This window comes from Lagopus leucura, unplaced genomic scaffold (genome assembly GCF_019238085.1).
Source record: "Lagopus leucura isolate 7727_CA_CO unplaced genomic scaffold, USGS_WTPT01 Super-Scaffold_100001, whole genome shotgun sequence".
In the NCBI taxonomy this organism is placed as follows: domain Eukaryota; kingdom Metazoa; phylum Chordata; class Aves; order Galliformes; family Phasianidae; genus Lagopus; species Lagopus leucura.
This window is the reverse complement of record NW_024962262.1, coordinates 7,115,664-7,130,514: the sequence shown is the minus strand read 5'-3', so window position 1 is coordinate 7,130,514 and position 14,851 is coordinate 7,115,664. Positions and strand designations below refer to the sequence as shown.

The window sequence follows — 14,851 nt, the reverse complement described above, 5'->3', positions numbered from 1 at the left end:
AGATGACATACCATTTACTGATTAGTCTGCAGGGCACATGGATAGTAAAGGCTGACTCCTTTTGCATGCCTATATACTTGCTTTCCTTCCCTCCACATGAAAAATAAAGAAGCACTGAATCTAGTAGAATCTACCTGCCTGTGGCAGAGGGATTGGAGATCTTTGGGGTCTCTTCCAACCCAACCATTCTGCAGTTCTGTGATTTCAATAACTAGAAGAACATTTCACTGTCATCTTCAGACAACTTTTATTTAGTGGGCTACAATTTGGGTTTTGTTTCGGATCATTGACTGAAATCCAATGCAATAAATCCATATAGCACTAATTGTAAGTGCAGGCACAAAGCATTAAGCAAGGATTAAAGACTGCTCAGGCATAACAGAGTTCTTTCCAACAAGACAAATTGCAGTTATTATTTTATATCAATGAACTGTAATAATCTTGAATTCCCTGCACTGATAGGGAAATTTGTGATAATGAACTCTTATCTATCTTACCTTCTAACCTGCAGAGAAAGTTTAACTAAAGTAGTTACCATCCTTGGTTTCTTGATCTTTTTGATAAAAAAAAACTTTCACCTCTGACTTCCTGTGCTGGCAATGAAGCTGACTCATATGCAACCTCTTAGGCTGTGCAGAGTTTAAGTCCCACCTGGATAGGAGCAGTTTTCAGTTCTCATTTTGAACTAGCGGGAGGTGATGATGGATGAAAGCAAGGCTAATCCTCTCAGCACGGTACTCAGAAGCAACTCTAAGCAGATCTCAAAAGGTGAAATCAGATAAAGAAACATCACCTAGAAGTCCTGTGCTATTCAGTGTTTAGTAGTCTTTCTGACTGCCTCTCCTGCTAGGTGTGTGAAGCAGGAGTGCACTGCTCAGCATACATTGTCATGAAGAGAGCTGTTGTGCATTTACACACATACAGGAGGCAGAAATACCCACACCAAGATGCTTCCTCACCTCACAAAGGTTCTGCTTCTGTGGTAGACATACTAGGCTACCACATGATAGCGCCGTAAGTGGAAAAACCAGCAGAAGTCTCCATTTTTTCCTGGTAACCATCTGCTCATACAGTCCCATCAACCCCACTTGCTGATACACAGGCTCTGCAGGGCAGCAGTGCCAAACCTGCTGGAGTTCAAGGAGCACTTGAACAACACTCACAGATGTAGGGTCTGGATTTTGGGTGGTGCTGCATGGAGCCAGAAGTTGGATTTGATGATCCTCGTCTTTCCCTTCCAAATCAGGCTATTCAGTTTTGATGACTACCTCTAAGCACATTGAAAAATTTTTGTGTTGAAGAATTCTACCACTTACTAGTAGTCCTGGAAACAAATGCACTTCTTCTCATATAGGCACTGTAGGAGACATATATAGACTTATGAGATTCTGTGCCTGCATACTTAAGTTTGCGTGTTCCAGGCCACAGACATGAAGAAGCAAGATCAACAGAAAGAAACAGCAGCTTCCCGAAACAGCATCAGCCATTTGCTCCACTACTGATCATTACCCTTTTTCTTCCCCATCCTTGATTACTCATCCCAGGTGAGGTAGAGCACAACAAAAATGAAACCACTCAAGTAGATGAAGCACAGCCACAATCATGTTGGGATTTTAAACTTCTGCATTGAGCAGGTGAGGTCCTTTGTAGCAACAATCCTCTGTCTCCAACTGACACATTTTCTCTCTCTTCTCCATGTGAATACTGATCCTGTTTAATTTATGAGAATGAGTCACAGAGCAGGATGTTAAGCTACAGATGATACAATTTCAAAACACAGTAACAGATAAATGATGAAGAACAGAACTCAAAGAAAGCAGGATGGGAATAGAGAGGCAGGTTCACTAAGTTTTCCAAGTCATTATGCCTTTCATATCCTTTCACACTCTTTCCACAGACAATGCATTAAAAGTAGAAGCTAGCAAATATTTGTACGTGGTGTCACTTAGCCTTATCATGACTTCGTTGAGTTACAGCGGGCAATAAGGAAGTCATGGTTGGTTTTGAAAATGGGTGCAGACTGGCCTCCTGAAAGAGCAGGCAATTAGTACATGTTGTAATTACACCCCCCCTTCCCAGTCCAATGCTCTCTCATGTAAAATAGTTGAGCGTTTATCTCCACAATTATTGATTCTGCTAACTTACTTCAGAATTAACAAAATGAGCTTTCTGGGATCTCCATCAGGATTCTCACAGTGCTGTAGATTTGTGGCACAAGAGTGAAGACCAAGTCCATCCTCCAGACTTCCTCAGTCACAAAACCAGTTCATTATAAAGCATACTAGCACTGAACAGGAAGGTAAGATGTGTATTAACAGAACACACATAAATGCTCAAGCTTCTAAAGACTATGGATGAGGAGAGGTGATTAGGAATTGAATTCATTTCCATATAATATTTTTTCCAAGTATCTAGCAGTTGTCTAATCAGACAAGTGAAAATGACAAAAAAAGCATTAATTTAGTCAATAGTAAGGAACCCACAGTACATAGAAATAACATATGAAAGACCTGCAGAACAAATTGATGTGGCTTCCTTTACTTTGATGTTTCCCTGAAGACTTACACTAGGGAGTATTGCCCCACTTTTCTGAAAGACAGTTTACATCAAAGTAAATGAACGCATATACCTGGTTTAAGAGTTTAATGTAATCACCTACATGGCATAGAACACTAATTCAGCATTTAATCTGTTGTTCACATTCTTTTCTTTCACATCTTAAGAAGATATACTTGTTAAAATTTGAAACCTTACCACTGATTACACCAGTCAAAGGAATCATCTTTACCTGAGCAGTTATGTGTGTTAGAACTAACATGAAAGCGTCAGCTGGCATGTGGTCTTAATTTATATGGGCATGTTCCTTTTAAACAAAGTTTGATGCTGCCCAACTGACTTACAAGCAAGACAAAAGTATTACTCATCTAATTTCAACACAACTGCTTACAAATGAGAGTTAGAAAACATTGTGTCACCACATCACTGACAATATTGTGGCTAAAACAAAGAAACAAAACAAGCAAACAATGAGATATATGAGTAGGTAAAATATATACATGTTCAAACAGCCATTTACAACATGGATGTCTTACTAACAGCTCCAGCCCTGAACAATTAAAAAAAAAACAAACAAAAAGCATGTTCTCTCTTATTAATGTAAGCTTACAAATACTGCAAGTAGACACCATCTTACCCATCTTCAGAGGCAATCTTTTGTCTTTCTGAAAGCACAAGGTATTTTCCATAGATCTACTGATGCTGTTAAACAATCCATCTGATTTCCAAAACCAAACTGTTCTTTAGTTCATCATGGTTTATATCCATAATCCAATAAAGTATTTGACTTTGAACTAGACCCACATGCCAAGAGATATGGACAGCAGAAAACTACCATGGCATACCTATGACACAACATTTTGTATACAACTACAGGTATTGGGCTTAGAACATCATGTCATCTAGTCCATCCTCCATAAATTTCTTGTAAATTGCCATAAACTTTGCTACAAATGCTTCAAGATGATAAATGGCTTTGCTGCCCAGTTGCAAGCGGTGTTCATAGAAGGCTGCCATCTGTGCAACTTCTCCTTTCAGTTGTCCATCACAGTTATTCAAAAGTTCTGTCAGGAGACCCTAAAAGGCAAAAACAAAGCAATATTTAATAAGTTTTATATTTTTAGTTAAGAGAATAACCTCAGTTTTCCAGAAATAGCCAAGCAACAACCACCAGCTCATTCAGGAATCTAACAGAAAAGATGTTCAAGAATCTTTATTACATCATATGTCTAATGAAACTAGATTTATGAAACTGAGTCTCTTCACAGCATTCTTACTGGATAAGTAATTCACACCAAAGCAGCAGGTAGCTATTATACTCTTAGATGAGAAAACAAAAATAATTTAACTACTCGTGCATTAATAAATGAATAATTAACATCATCTTCAAATACTACAACATATACTTGCATACAGGCATATGACCAGGAGAATTATAGGTAAAGTTGGCTAAAATTGCTTATTTCTTATATCCACTCTTCATGATTTTACTGGTCACACAGAGTAATAACCTACTCGAAATAAGGTTTTACAAAGATAATCAGGGGACTGGAGCACCTCCCCTACAAAGACAGGCTGAGGGAGCTGGGCTTGTTCAGCCTTGAATAAAGAAGGCTGTGAGGTGACCTCACTGCAGCCTTTCAGTAACTAAAGGGAGCCTACAAACAGGAAGAGAGTCAACTCTTTGAAAGGGGTTGATAACTGCAGGACAAGGGGAAATGGTTTTAAATTGAAGGAGGGAAGATTTAGGTTGGATGTCAGGGGGAAGTTCTTTACTATGAGAGTGGTGAGATGCTGGAACAGGCTGCCCAGGGAGGTTGTGGATGCCCCGTCCCTGGAGGTGTTCAAGGCCAGGTTGGATGGGGCCCTGGGCAGCCTGGTCTAGCATTAATTGGGGAGGTTGGTGGCCCTGCATGTGGCAGGGGGTTGGAGATTCACAGTCCTTAAGGTCCCTTCCAACCCAGGCCACTCTGTAAGGTAAGAGCTTATTTAAAGCTTATGTATAGGTTCTTGTATGGACACAAGATACTTTGCAATACTTCACTCATAAGAGAAAAAAAAAAAAAAAAAAAAAAAAAAAAGCACTTCTAGAAGGTAGAAAATCTCTGCAAATCTCTATTATCTCTATTAAAACTTGGGATCAAGCAAGAAGTATCATGAGCATATCTGAAGTTGAGGAAGGAAGAATGGTCTTTATGCTGAAAGTGTACACTAATGAGAGGACAACGCAGGATGCACTAGCCCACTATCAGCAAGGATGATTAAAGCAAAATAAGTACTGTGACCATCACAACAGAGAAGTCAGTTAAAACAACCCAAAAAAACCCATATTGTCTTGTAATCATGTCCAATAGCAATGTCCAGCTAGGGTAGCTGAAAGCATGAGCTGCTTCTTTTCTTATTCCCACCCTTTCTTCCAGCATCTCCCTAATACAAGAACATACACATTCCATTTAGTGGGAGGTTTTTGTGGATTGACTTTCTTTGGATAAGAAGAAACCGGCTGCTCTAGTCATGAATGTCAATGAAGGAAACATAGCAACTTCTAAATATTTCACAACATTTTTACCAAAAAGAACAAACTGGATCAAATTTAGTCCATAAAGTGCACCTGTGCTTCAATACAGAAACACAGCATAGAAATTTTGAGGTGGACAAAGTGTATCCTCCATTTTTTTACTCAGCTTTGCCATCAATGACACAGTAAGTTTTAGTAAACCAGAGACATCTGAACAAGGAAGCCTGAGAGGGAAAACATCTGGTTTATTTATAAGTTAGAGAACAGAATCTTCCTGTCCTCAAAAGCTACACAACTCAATCAGGATCCAAATGTATGCAGCTATGAACATAACAGTCCAGTAGATCTATTCAGAATAATTAGAATTGAATGTTATGCATCTACGTGTGCAGGAACAAGGTCTTCAGCCAGTGCTTCAAAGCAATGACTTGGACTATTTTGGTTACTTAGGAGAAAGAAACACAAAAGCATCATAAAGTCACTCACATCCATTTGGAAAGGACAAAGGTTTTCTTCAACATCTGGATGATTTTGATTTCCATTTTTATTTTTTTTAATTAAGATTATCAGTGTTAATATCTGTACTACAGTTAAGAGCTAGAATACCTTCATTATAACCTCAGGAGGAATGCAGTGTGTTAGGAGTTCATAGAGCCGTCCACGAACCTCCAGAAGTCTGTAGGAGAGATTATGAAATATCAGATGTATATCCACAAGGCATACTCATTTTCACTACTTGAAGTATGTCACAGGACAGGAAAAAAAAAAGCAAACCAGGTAGAGGGTTCTTGTCTTGTAGATTCTAAAACCAGAAGCATTGCATCTTGGATAGTTTCAACTCAAATAATACATGTCACCTTCTGTTCAAAACACTAAAGTATAATACATACAGCATATTTACATGCTTTTGTAATTTACAGCTAACTCTGAAGCTACAAGGCTATCAGAATTTGTCTCCTTTAATTCTACTTTCCATCTAAATTCTTATTATTTACATTTAATATCAGTAGAAGACTACAAAAGATTCTACATGTACAAGACATGAGTTGGACTAATGTAGAGGGCACCTCACACTGTTCTTGAAAGAGAAATCACTGATTTATTATTTCAAATGAAGTTACTTCACAGAATCATATTATGACAGAGGTGGTGAAACAAAAGCTTTAAATATTGAAAAACAAAAAGAAAGCAAACAGCATAGCACTCAACTAAGCTTATGTTCATTTTTGAATACAAAGCTACAACAAATTACACAGAAGATGCAGAGAAAGTGATACTTCACCACCAGACTGAAGCAAACAAGAAATCACTTCAATTTAACCAAAGAACTGAATATAGTTAAGAGACCTAAAAACTTACGAACATTCAAGACAATCCATCTCTGATGCCTCAGATTACTGTAATTCACACTCTTTATTTATTATTTATGAGCAACGACAATCAGAAAAAGGGCTATTCCTTTCTTCCTTTCAAGTCTTTCTGTATCTTTCCACTCTCTAAGTATCATTCTTTCCATAGAAGTAATGTTCTCCATTCTCTGAGCGTTTTTGTCCAACTTCTCCAAACTCCAACATTCACTTAAAACTTTCCAGTGCAATACTTAGAAATGGATATAGCATTCCAAAACAAGTCTCACTAATAATACATAAATAGCATAGCAGAGACTTACTACACTTTCATGCAGGCTGTTTGTTATCTTGTATATTTATCTACTAAATTACAAAGTCTAGTGAAATGCCAAAAAATTACAATTACAAGAAATGCAATACCTAAAAAACACAGCATCTTTAGCATTCAGCATAAAGCAAACAAACAAGTGCAATTTGTAGCTATGAGTATATTCATCTACCTCTGTGGTGTCTGTTGACTGACAATAGCATTTGCAGTTTCCCTCAGATAAATTTCCCAGTCCATCTCAGGAATGTCTTGATCTGCACTGAAAGGATACCTACATTGAAGGTAATAAAGCAAACTTTGTCATCTGGTCTAACAACGATACGCAAATTGATTCATATGCCTAAAAGCATAGCTTGAATTAATAATTAGCAGCCACTTACTGTTGTACTCTGCAAGACTCGCACATAAGTAGTGCTTTCCGAAGATTCCTGCCAGATTTCTCTGCAAGCCTTTGAGCCAGTTCCTGAGGAAGAGTCAGGCCCTCTTTCTTGCACACACTGGACAACACATGACAGATCTAGATGGGAAACAGCATGACGTGTGACATTTAGCAAACAGTTTAGCACCTACAGATTCTCCTACTTGAAGTATTTCTAAAGCAGAGATGGACTGAGCTATCATGAAACACGCTTGACAAGTCACCCACCACTAAAAATGAGGTTACTTTATGGAAATAAAATATCACCTCAGCCCACAAGAAGAACTTATCTAGTAAGAAGTTTTAAAGGACTGATTGCTGCTTCTGTTCCAACGTACATCTTCAATGCTGGGAGCAGGCACTCGTACTGTCAGGCACCTGCTTTGAATAGGTCCTATAATTTTTGATATGGAGTTGCAGCACAGGATCAGTCTGCAGGTTGCCATGTACTTCTCCATTGTTCTTCGCAAAGCGTGCTGGGCATCTTTAGTGAGCTTGTCGACTTCTGTTAACAGCACCACTGAAAAAGCAAAAAGAAGCATACTGAACTCCTTAATAAAAGGTGTACTTTTATGTCAAAGTGATAATGCTAAAATGAATCACACAAGCAGCAAAGAGGTAGCACAGTTCCACACATGAAACCAAAGCAATAGTAAGACAATCTGTGTGCTTTTTTGACTGTGTAATCTGCTTCTCCCTCATATTCTATGCCCCTGTAATAGAATTTTCTTCAGAGCAGGGTTGCAACGCTTCAGTGCCAAGAAGTAATTCAGGTAGGTGTAGAAGCTTTCATCCTGATAACAAGTACAATAACTTTTTAGAGGAATTCTATGTAAGAAACACAAAAAGCATTTATGGCATAAGGTCACAGCAAAAATGCACATGTTTCCTGAAGACTCCCCCCAGTATATTTTATATTTAAAGCTGATGTTTTATCTTAGCAAAGGAGTGGCAGAAAGCTGTTGTGTTATAGTAGCTGCAGGTATTTCATGGTATTTCAAGGAAAGAGAAAAACATTTAAAAAGTGCTTTGGAACAATCAGGAGATGTCTGACACGAAACTACTAAAACATCAAAGTTCAAGACCATTGTCAATTATTTTTTTCCCCTCAAGATTTCCTCTCTCCTTCAATTTCTTATTATATAGTTCTAGTTTTGCTCTTAATTTATTCAAGAGGAAAAATAAATCAGTTGTAGAAACAAGTATCTTAAAAGACTCAACGAAAGCCATCTTCATTTTCTTACTCAGAATCCTGCTGTACATTACAGATAAAAAGCTTATGAACCTTCTGCTCAGTGCAGCTCAAGGCACCTCATCCTCCAAATAAGCAACTAACTCAACACAGCACCATTTACATAATCATAGAATAGCCTGGGTTGAAAAGAACCACAAAGATCAACTAGTTTCAGGCCCCCCACCATGTGCAGGGTCACCAACCACCAGACCAGGCTGCCCAGAGCCACATCCAGCCTGGCCTTGAATGCCTGCAGGGATGGGGCATCCACAGCCTCCTTGGGCAACCTGTTCCAGTGTGTCACCACCCTCTGTGTGAAAAATTTCTTCCTGATACCTAACCTAAACCTGTCTCAAATTAATGCTTTCCTGCCCCTCAATTTAATATTAAGCATCAATAACTCAATAACTACTGTAGATCACCAAAGTAAGTTACAGTGCATTTAAGTGGTAGACTTGAAAGAAAACAGTGGGAATCCCAATTCCATTTGCCCAGCCACTGTCATTCAGCTACATCCAGTCTTCCTAAGAAACAACACAAGATACAACCTCATATTGAGTATTCAGCCACAAACTTTTCACAGAAAAAGAAAAATGCTAACTTGGTTAACTTGACAGAGGCTTACTTGTATTCACATACAAGACACGTGCACACACAAAACAATCACCTGAAATCTTTTTTAAAAGTTTAATTAGTACTTGGACTGGGTTTAACTGCTTTTACTCACCTTTAAAGTCCCGTTGAGTACTTGTTTCAAGTTGCTGGGATTGTGCTACTGTCTTCAAGAGCTCCTGAATCACTACACGGTCATTATTTCCAGCATCACTATATTAAGAGTTCAAATAGAACTTTTAGGATAACAACTTTATACAACATATAAAAACTATGGTCTTAAAGTAGCCCCTTGGTCAACCAACTGACAACAATGACAAAATATTTCAGAAGATATCGAGGTTAGAATTAACCTCAAAACACATCTTATGAAAGTTACCTTCCTAGTAATAAAAATCTCAGAGCTTATGAAGGCACAGCTGGATTAGCTGCACTGTTTTGGAAAGTGGCAAAACTGCTGTCAGATGATTTTAATCAGCTCATTAAAACAAAACTTTTTTCCTGGTATGAAAAAAACAAGTTTCATCGCTTGCAGTTTGGACAGATATTCACTGTGAAGGTTTTTGCCCATGACTACAGCAAGAAAAAGTCTAACCACAGGGAACGGTGACTAACTCAGAGGACTGATATAAGCGCATTTTCCCTTCAAGTTACATGCTAATGTAAAGTTGAATGGCAGGCACACTCTGAAGTTCTAAGAAGTTACTAATGAAAGACAGATATTGCACAGGTGGTTAGTTTGTTTCTCTTAAAGTCAGGAAAATATGAGGAAATATAAGGTGATCTTCCTAGTTCTTCTCCATACTATCACCCACAGTGGCACTAAGCAGCTTTCTTGGTCCCTAGGTAGTATCTAGGTCAGCTAGATACCAGTCACTGGGGGCTGACTTGTAAGCTAGATTACTGAAACAGCAAAGGAAAGAGGAAGCAGCTCTGCAACATTTCACTGTCAAGCAAATGAAGAAAGCATTTGTTTGTCCTGCTCAAGTCAGCGCTCAACCAGACCTTTCCTTTTCTTGCCAAGGAGCAGGCAGCAGAATAGGCAGAAGCAGCATATCATCAGCTTAGTTCAGCAGTTCACAACCTGCTGAACACATGATGCTGATTCTGACTGAAGTGCCTACTCAGTTCTAGAGATGTTTCTTTCAGAATCTGATCTGCAATTACAGAGGGAAAAAAGCAAAAACACCAACACTTACACAATCTAATTCTACTCTATGAGTTACACCAGCTTTTGGAATGAGAGTTTTTAAAAATACTTTCCTAGCATTTGAAGTGCTTTCTGCAGTAACAAAGAATCCAAGGTCATAATTTCATACTGAAAGACCATCATTGATACTATGCAGTCAGAGCAAATAATCCAGGAAAACAATATGCAAAAAAGCTAACTTCACCCACAAACATACTTTTCACTGTTCCTTTTTCTTTCACTTCCCAGTTATTCAGGGGAATCTATTTTATAGAATCATAGAATGGCCTGGGTTGAAAAGAACCACAATGATCATCTAGTTTCAACCCCCCTGCTGTGTGCAGGGTCACCAACCACCAGACCAGGCTGCCCAGAGCCACATCCAGCCTGGCCTTGAATGCCTCCAGCTCAAATAACTACTCAAATAACTACTGTTATAGCTCAAATAACTACTGTTCAAGCAACCACCAGACAAGGCTTTGGAATTAAGATGACAGTTTCCTTTTGGAGGAAAAAAGAATGGTTCTGCCTAACAAAGTTCCATAATGAATTCAGTGTCTATAGTATCCTACCTTTTTCCAGAAGCTAATTTCCTTTCCCTGATAGCCATTTATCATGTTACAAAAGACACACTACACAATCTCACAGTACTATAAATCAGTCAAAATTCGCAGACCAAACTGATAAGCATGAAGACAACACACACAGGTTCACTGGCTAGTCAGACATAAACATGGCAACTGTTCAATCACTTCAAGTCCATGCATTAACTCTTACAACTCAGTCATTGTATATGATGCAGCAATTCCACAATTTTAGGATTTTTTAAATATAAATAACACACATTTATTATGATGTTTCAAATTGAAATTACTCTAGAAAGTAATGAGCATTTGTAGTATTTGGTTAAACAGATCGGAAGACATCTCTCATATCACCAAAGTAACATTTATTTTTGTTTATTCTTGTGTATACAGTTTATTAGCAAAAGCCTTAACTTCACTTGTTTGAAGTGAACACCAGCAGATACTCACTGATCAATACACAGAGACTAAGAGCAGCACAAGTTTTTAAAGGAACACATGTGAAAACTACTTTGAAAAAGCAAAGCAACATGAGAAAACATTTAGTAATTAGCACAATGCTAGAAGTTACTTCAGGATAGACACAGTCTTAGAATTTCAACTCTGGAAACAAAGTTACCATAACCAAAGCCTACTGCTGCATACAGACATTTCCTGTCCCGTGATTTAAAGCAACATTAATGAGCTTCAGGTAAATGTAAGTATTACTTTGGGCTACTGTCACCAGCAATTCTACTACTGTCAAAGGCATACAGCACAGCATTATAGCCCCTGATACTTAACTCAACAACTTATCTACTTCACGACAGGACTCCCAGTATTTTGTGAGCATTTCCATTGTTACTACTGTTTTTCTTTTAAAAAGGGGGAAAATTCACCTCTCTGCTCTGTACCATTTTAAGACTTAGAGTGTAAACCTTGCTTTCAAGTCACTTTATTTTTGTATCTGTGACAGAAGTAATGACCTAGGATCACCGGTTCAAACAGAAGTTTCTGGTTGCAACATAAATGAGTAAACCAGAATTTTTCCTGGGTAGCAAGTCCTCTGCACACTTATGTGGGTAGTTAAGCAGAACATTACTGCTAAATACACAGAAATACAAGTTCTCTGCTCACTCAGAGCTGTTTAATTAAAACTCCTTTCCCTACCCTTATTTGCAACCTAAACTTCAAATCATTATCTAATTTGCTGAGACAATAAATTGAGCAGTCAGGCCCTTATATACTCATCTCAAAACCACTTCAAATATAAGATACTGATCACATTGCATGTGGGACTTCTTTTTAGGGTATACTTACCTTGGGTTAACTTCAAGGTGGTAATTACTTGCAATCGTGCTAATTTCAATTTTCTTTTTAGAAGGTGCCTATGTAGAGAGCAACCATAATAAATTAGTATCCAAAGAACTCTTCAAGAAAAGAAATCTCGCAGATTAGAAATTGTTAAGTCTCAGATCAAATGAACACTAAGACACTGCTCCTATGCATCTCCTACCCCAGGAGGAGACAGAGGAGAAAAGGAGCACTGATGCATCATCCAGCCAGTAGAACAGTAATTATAGCAACATATAGCTCCCATTACTGCATCATCCAGGTATTATATTTGTTCCACTATTGTTTTTTTTTCTTCACAACAGCCTATAAATAGGATTTAGTAATTCCTTACTGGTTAAGTTTTCCATAATAAGGATTTTGAACAGATAATTAGTTACTACTAGAAGGTTGTATTAAATGCCTAAAACCAAGGTAGATTAAAAAAAAAAAACAACACAACAGCTTAAACTAATTAATACTGAAATTGTCATTTTGGGAATGAGAACAGAAGTTATAAATTGCAGGTATGAGAAAAGCAATGCTTACAATTTGAAAATTAAGGGTTACCTTTACAGAAAATTGAAATTCTTTACTAGTCTATTATATACACTATTATTCAAACTGGTATAAGAAATAAAAACAAATCACACCGATCCACAAACATCTAAGCAACAAGAATATCCATTAACAGTGGTAAAAGTTATCTATTGAAGTAACCAAACAAGTATAATTAATTGCATAAACAAGCTAAAAGATACTGAATACAGAAATATATATATATATATACACACACACACATATATATATATATATAAATGCATATATATATATAGATGTCTCACAAAAGAAATGTGACAGTACACAAATATTTGCAGTGCTTAGCAGGAGAGGAGAATTATTTTTTCTACCGTTATACTCTGATGCTCAATCCTCAGTTTCTCCACACCTGCACCATATAATTCTCTTAACAAACACATTATCCTTGTCTTCTTCCCAGCTCCTGATGGCCCATACACCAACAGATGAGGGAAATCACCACACTGAACCTGAACACAAAGCAATAAGATCCATTAGTTTCAATGGTATTTTCCTTAAGTTGCAAGAGAACATTTGTATATGCATTCATAGAATCACAGAACAGCCTGGGTTGAAAAGGACCACGATGACCATCTAGTTTCAATTCCCCTACCATGTGCAGGGTCACCAACCAGCAGACCAGGCTGCCCAGAGCCACATCCAGCCTGGCCTTGAATGCCTCCAGGGATGGAGCATCCACAGCCTCCTTGGGCAACCTGTTCCAGTGCGTCACCACCCTCTGTGTGAAAAAATTCCTCCTGATACCTAACCTAAACCTCTCCTGTCCCAGTTAAAACCATTTCCCCTTGACATATCGCTACCCGCCCTCGTAAAAAGAATTGTCATACAGTCCACTGTCACACAAGTTCACATGTCATTGTTTTTCTTGTACAACTCAGTCCTAATTCATGAAGAACTTAACTCCCTTCCTGCAATAATATTTTCTCTGGAACATTTTCCCATCAAGACAATGTATAGCCTCATTTACCTATAAATCTCAAAAACAAACAAAAAACAAACAAAAAGGAAGATTCTAGATTCATAACAGTTGGAAAAGGTCAAGAACATCCCGACAATCATTTTGATCATCATCTAAAATCACCCGATCCGATCACCAGCCCCCCACCACCATGCACACTAAACCATGGCCCTCAGTGCCACATCCACACGGTTCTCAAACACCTTAGGGAGGGTGACTCCACCACTTCCCCGCACCAATACCTCACCACTCATTCTGAGAATATTTTCCTAACATCCAATCTGAACCTCCCCTGACACAGCTTGATGCCATTACCGCAATAAACATAGAATCACAGAATGGTTTGGGTTGGAAGGGTGCCCAGAGAGGTTGTGGATGCCCTGTCCCCAGAGGTGTTCAAGGCCAGATTGGACAGAGCTCTGGGCAGCCTGGTCTAGTATTAAATGGGGAAGTTGATGGCCCTGCATGTGGCAGGGGGGTTGGAGATTCATGACCCTTAAAGTCCCTTCCAAGCCTGGCCACTCTGATTCTGTGAAGACCATCGAGTTCCAACCCCCCGCTATAGGCAGGAATGCCTCCCTCTAGACCAATCGCTAACAGCTGCATCCAGCCTGGCCTCGAATGCCTTCGAGGAGGGGGCATCCACGTATAAAGAAAAGGAAGAAGACAAAGCTCAGAGGTGTGATATATACACACACTCAGCTCCATCAGGTGCTCAGAGACGCTCCAGCCTGACCTCGATTGCCTCCCTGAACCCTCACAACTTCACAGCACCAGGTATCATCGAGGCTCGCTTCAGACCTCCGCCTAAAGTCAGCTAAAGAAGACAAGCCCCGCTCTCAAAACCATCGACCCCTCCCACGTACAACACGGGCAACGCCAGCCCGCCAGCACCTCGTTCCAACCCCACCTCACGTTGCTCCACCCCCTCCGCCACGACCCCTGCAAGGCCAACCCGCACAATTGGGTCCTTAAAGGCACGGCCGGGCCCCTCACCAGGCTACGGAGCTGCGCCGCCTGCTCGCGGTGGAAGTCCAGACGGCTGAGGGCGCTGGGCCGGTACTTGTCCACCCACAGGCTCATGGCGGTTGAAAAGCGCGCCGTTCCACCGCTCCGCGCAGCCCCGGCTGCTACCGGTGGGAGGAGCGGCAGCTACGGCGGCCGCCGAGGACACACCGCGTCGGGCCGCGCGTT

At 39.4% G+C, this 14,851-nt stretch overlaps 1 protein-coding gene across 2 annotated transcripts; it reads right to left on the bottom strand.

The window, feature by feature from the left end:
- Nucleotides 1–1,386: 1,386 nt before the first annotated feature.
- RFC3 (replication factor C subunit 3) lies at nucleotides 1,387–14,800 on the bottom strand. 2 transcript variants are annotated; one of them, XM_042867173.1, is made up of 9 exons: nucleotides 14,654–14,800; nucleotides 13,011–13,148; nucleotides 12,088–12,155; nucleotides 9,131–9,228; nucleotides 7,508–7,689; nucleotides 7,132–7,268; nucleotides 6,924–7,022; nucleotides 5,681–5,750; nucleotides 1,387–3,633 (listed from the first exon to the last, which is right to left on the bottom strand). In XM_042867173.1, the coding sequence occupies exons 1-9, from the start codon at nucleotides 14,738–14,740 to the stop codon at nucleotides 3,442–3,444; spliced, it is 1,071 nt and encodes a 356-aa protein (XP_042723107.1). In that variant the 5' UTR covers nucleotides 14,741–14,800; the 3' UTR covers nucleotides 1,387–3,441. The 2 variants fall into 2 exon arrangements, with proteins under 2 accessions (XP_042723107.1, XP_042723108.1); XM_042867174.1 differs by lacking the exon at nucleotides 14,654–14,800 and adding an exon at nucleotides 14,354–14,435.
- Between the last annotated feature and the right edge of the window lie 51 nt (nucleotides 14,801–14,851).

What these genes read in the sequence shown, in the direction of transcription:
- RFC3 (XM_042867173.1), bottom strand. Translation starts at nt 14,740, where the DNA reads ATGAGCCTGTGGGTGGACAAGTACCGGCCCAGCGCCCTCAGCCGTCTG. An exon ending in TTGAGCATCAGAGTATAACG is followed by an intron (nt 12,156 to 13,010) that starts GTAGAAAAAATA and finishes CTCTCTACATAG; the next exon opens with GCACCTTCTAAAAAGAAAAT. An exon ending in AGTCAACAGACACCACAGAG is followed by an intron (nt 5,751 to 6,923) that starts GTAGATGAATAT and finishes TCTCTCCTACAG; the next exon opens with ACTTCTGGAGGTTCGTGGAC.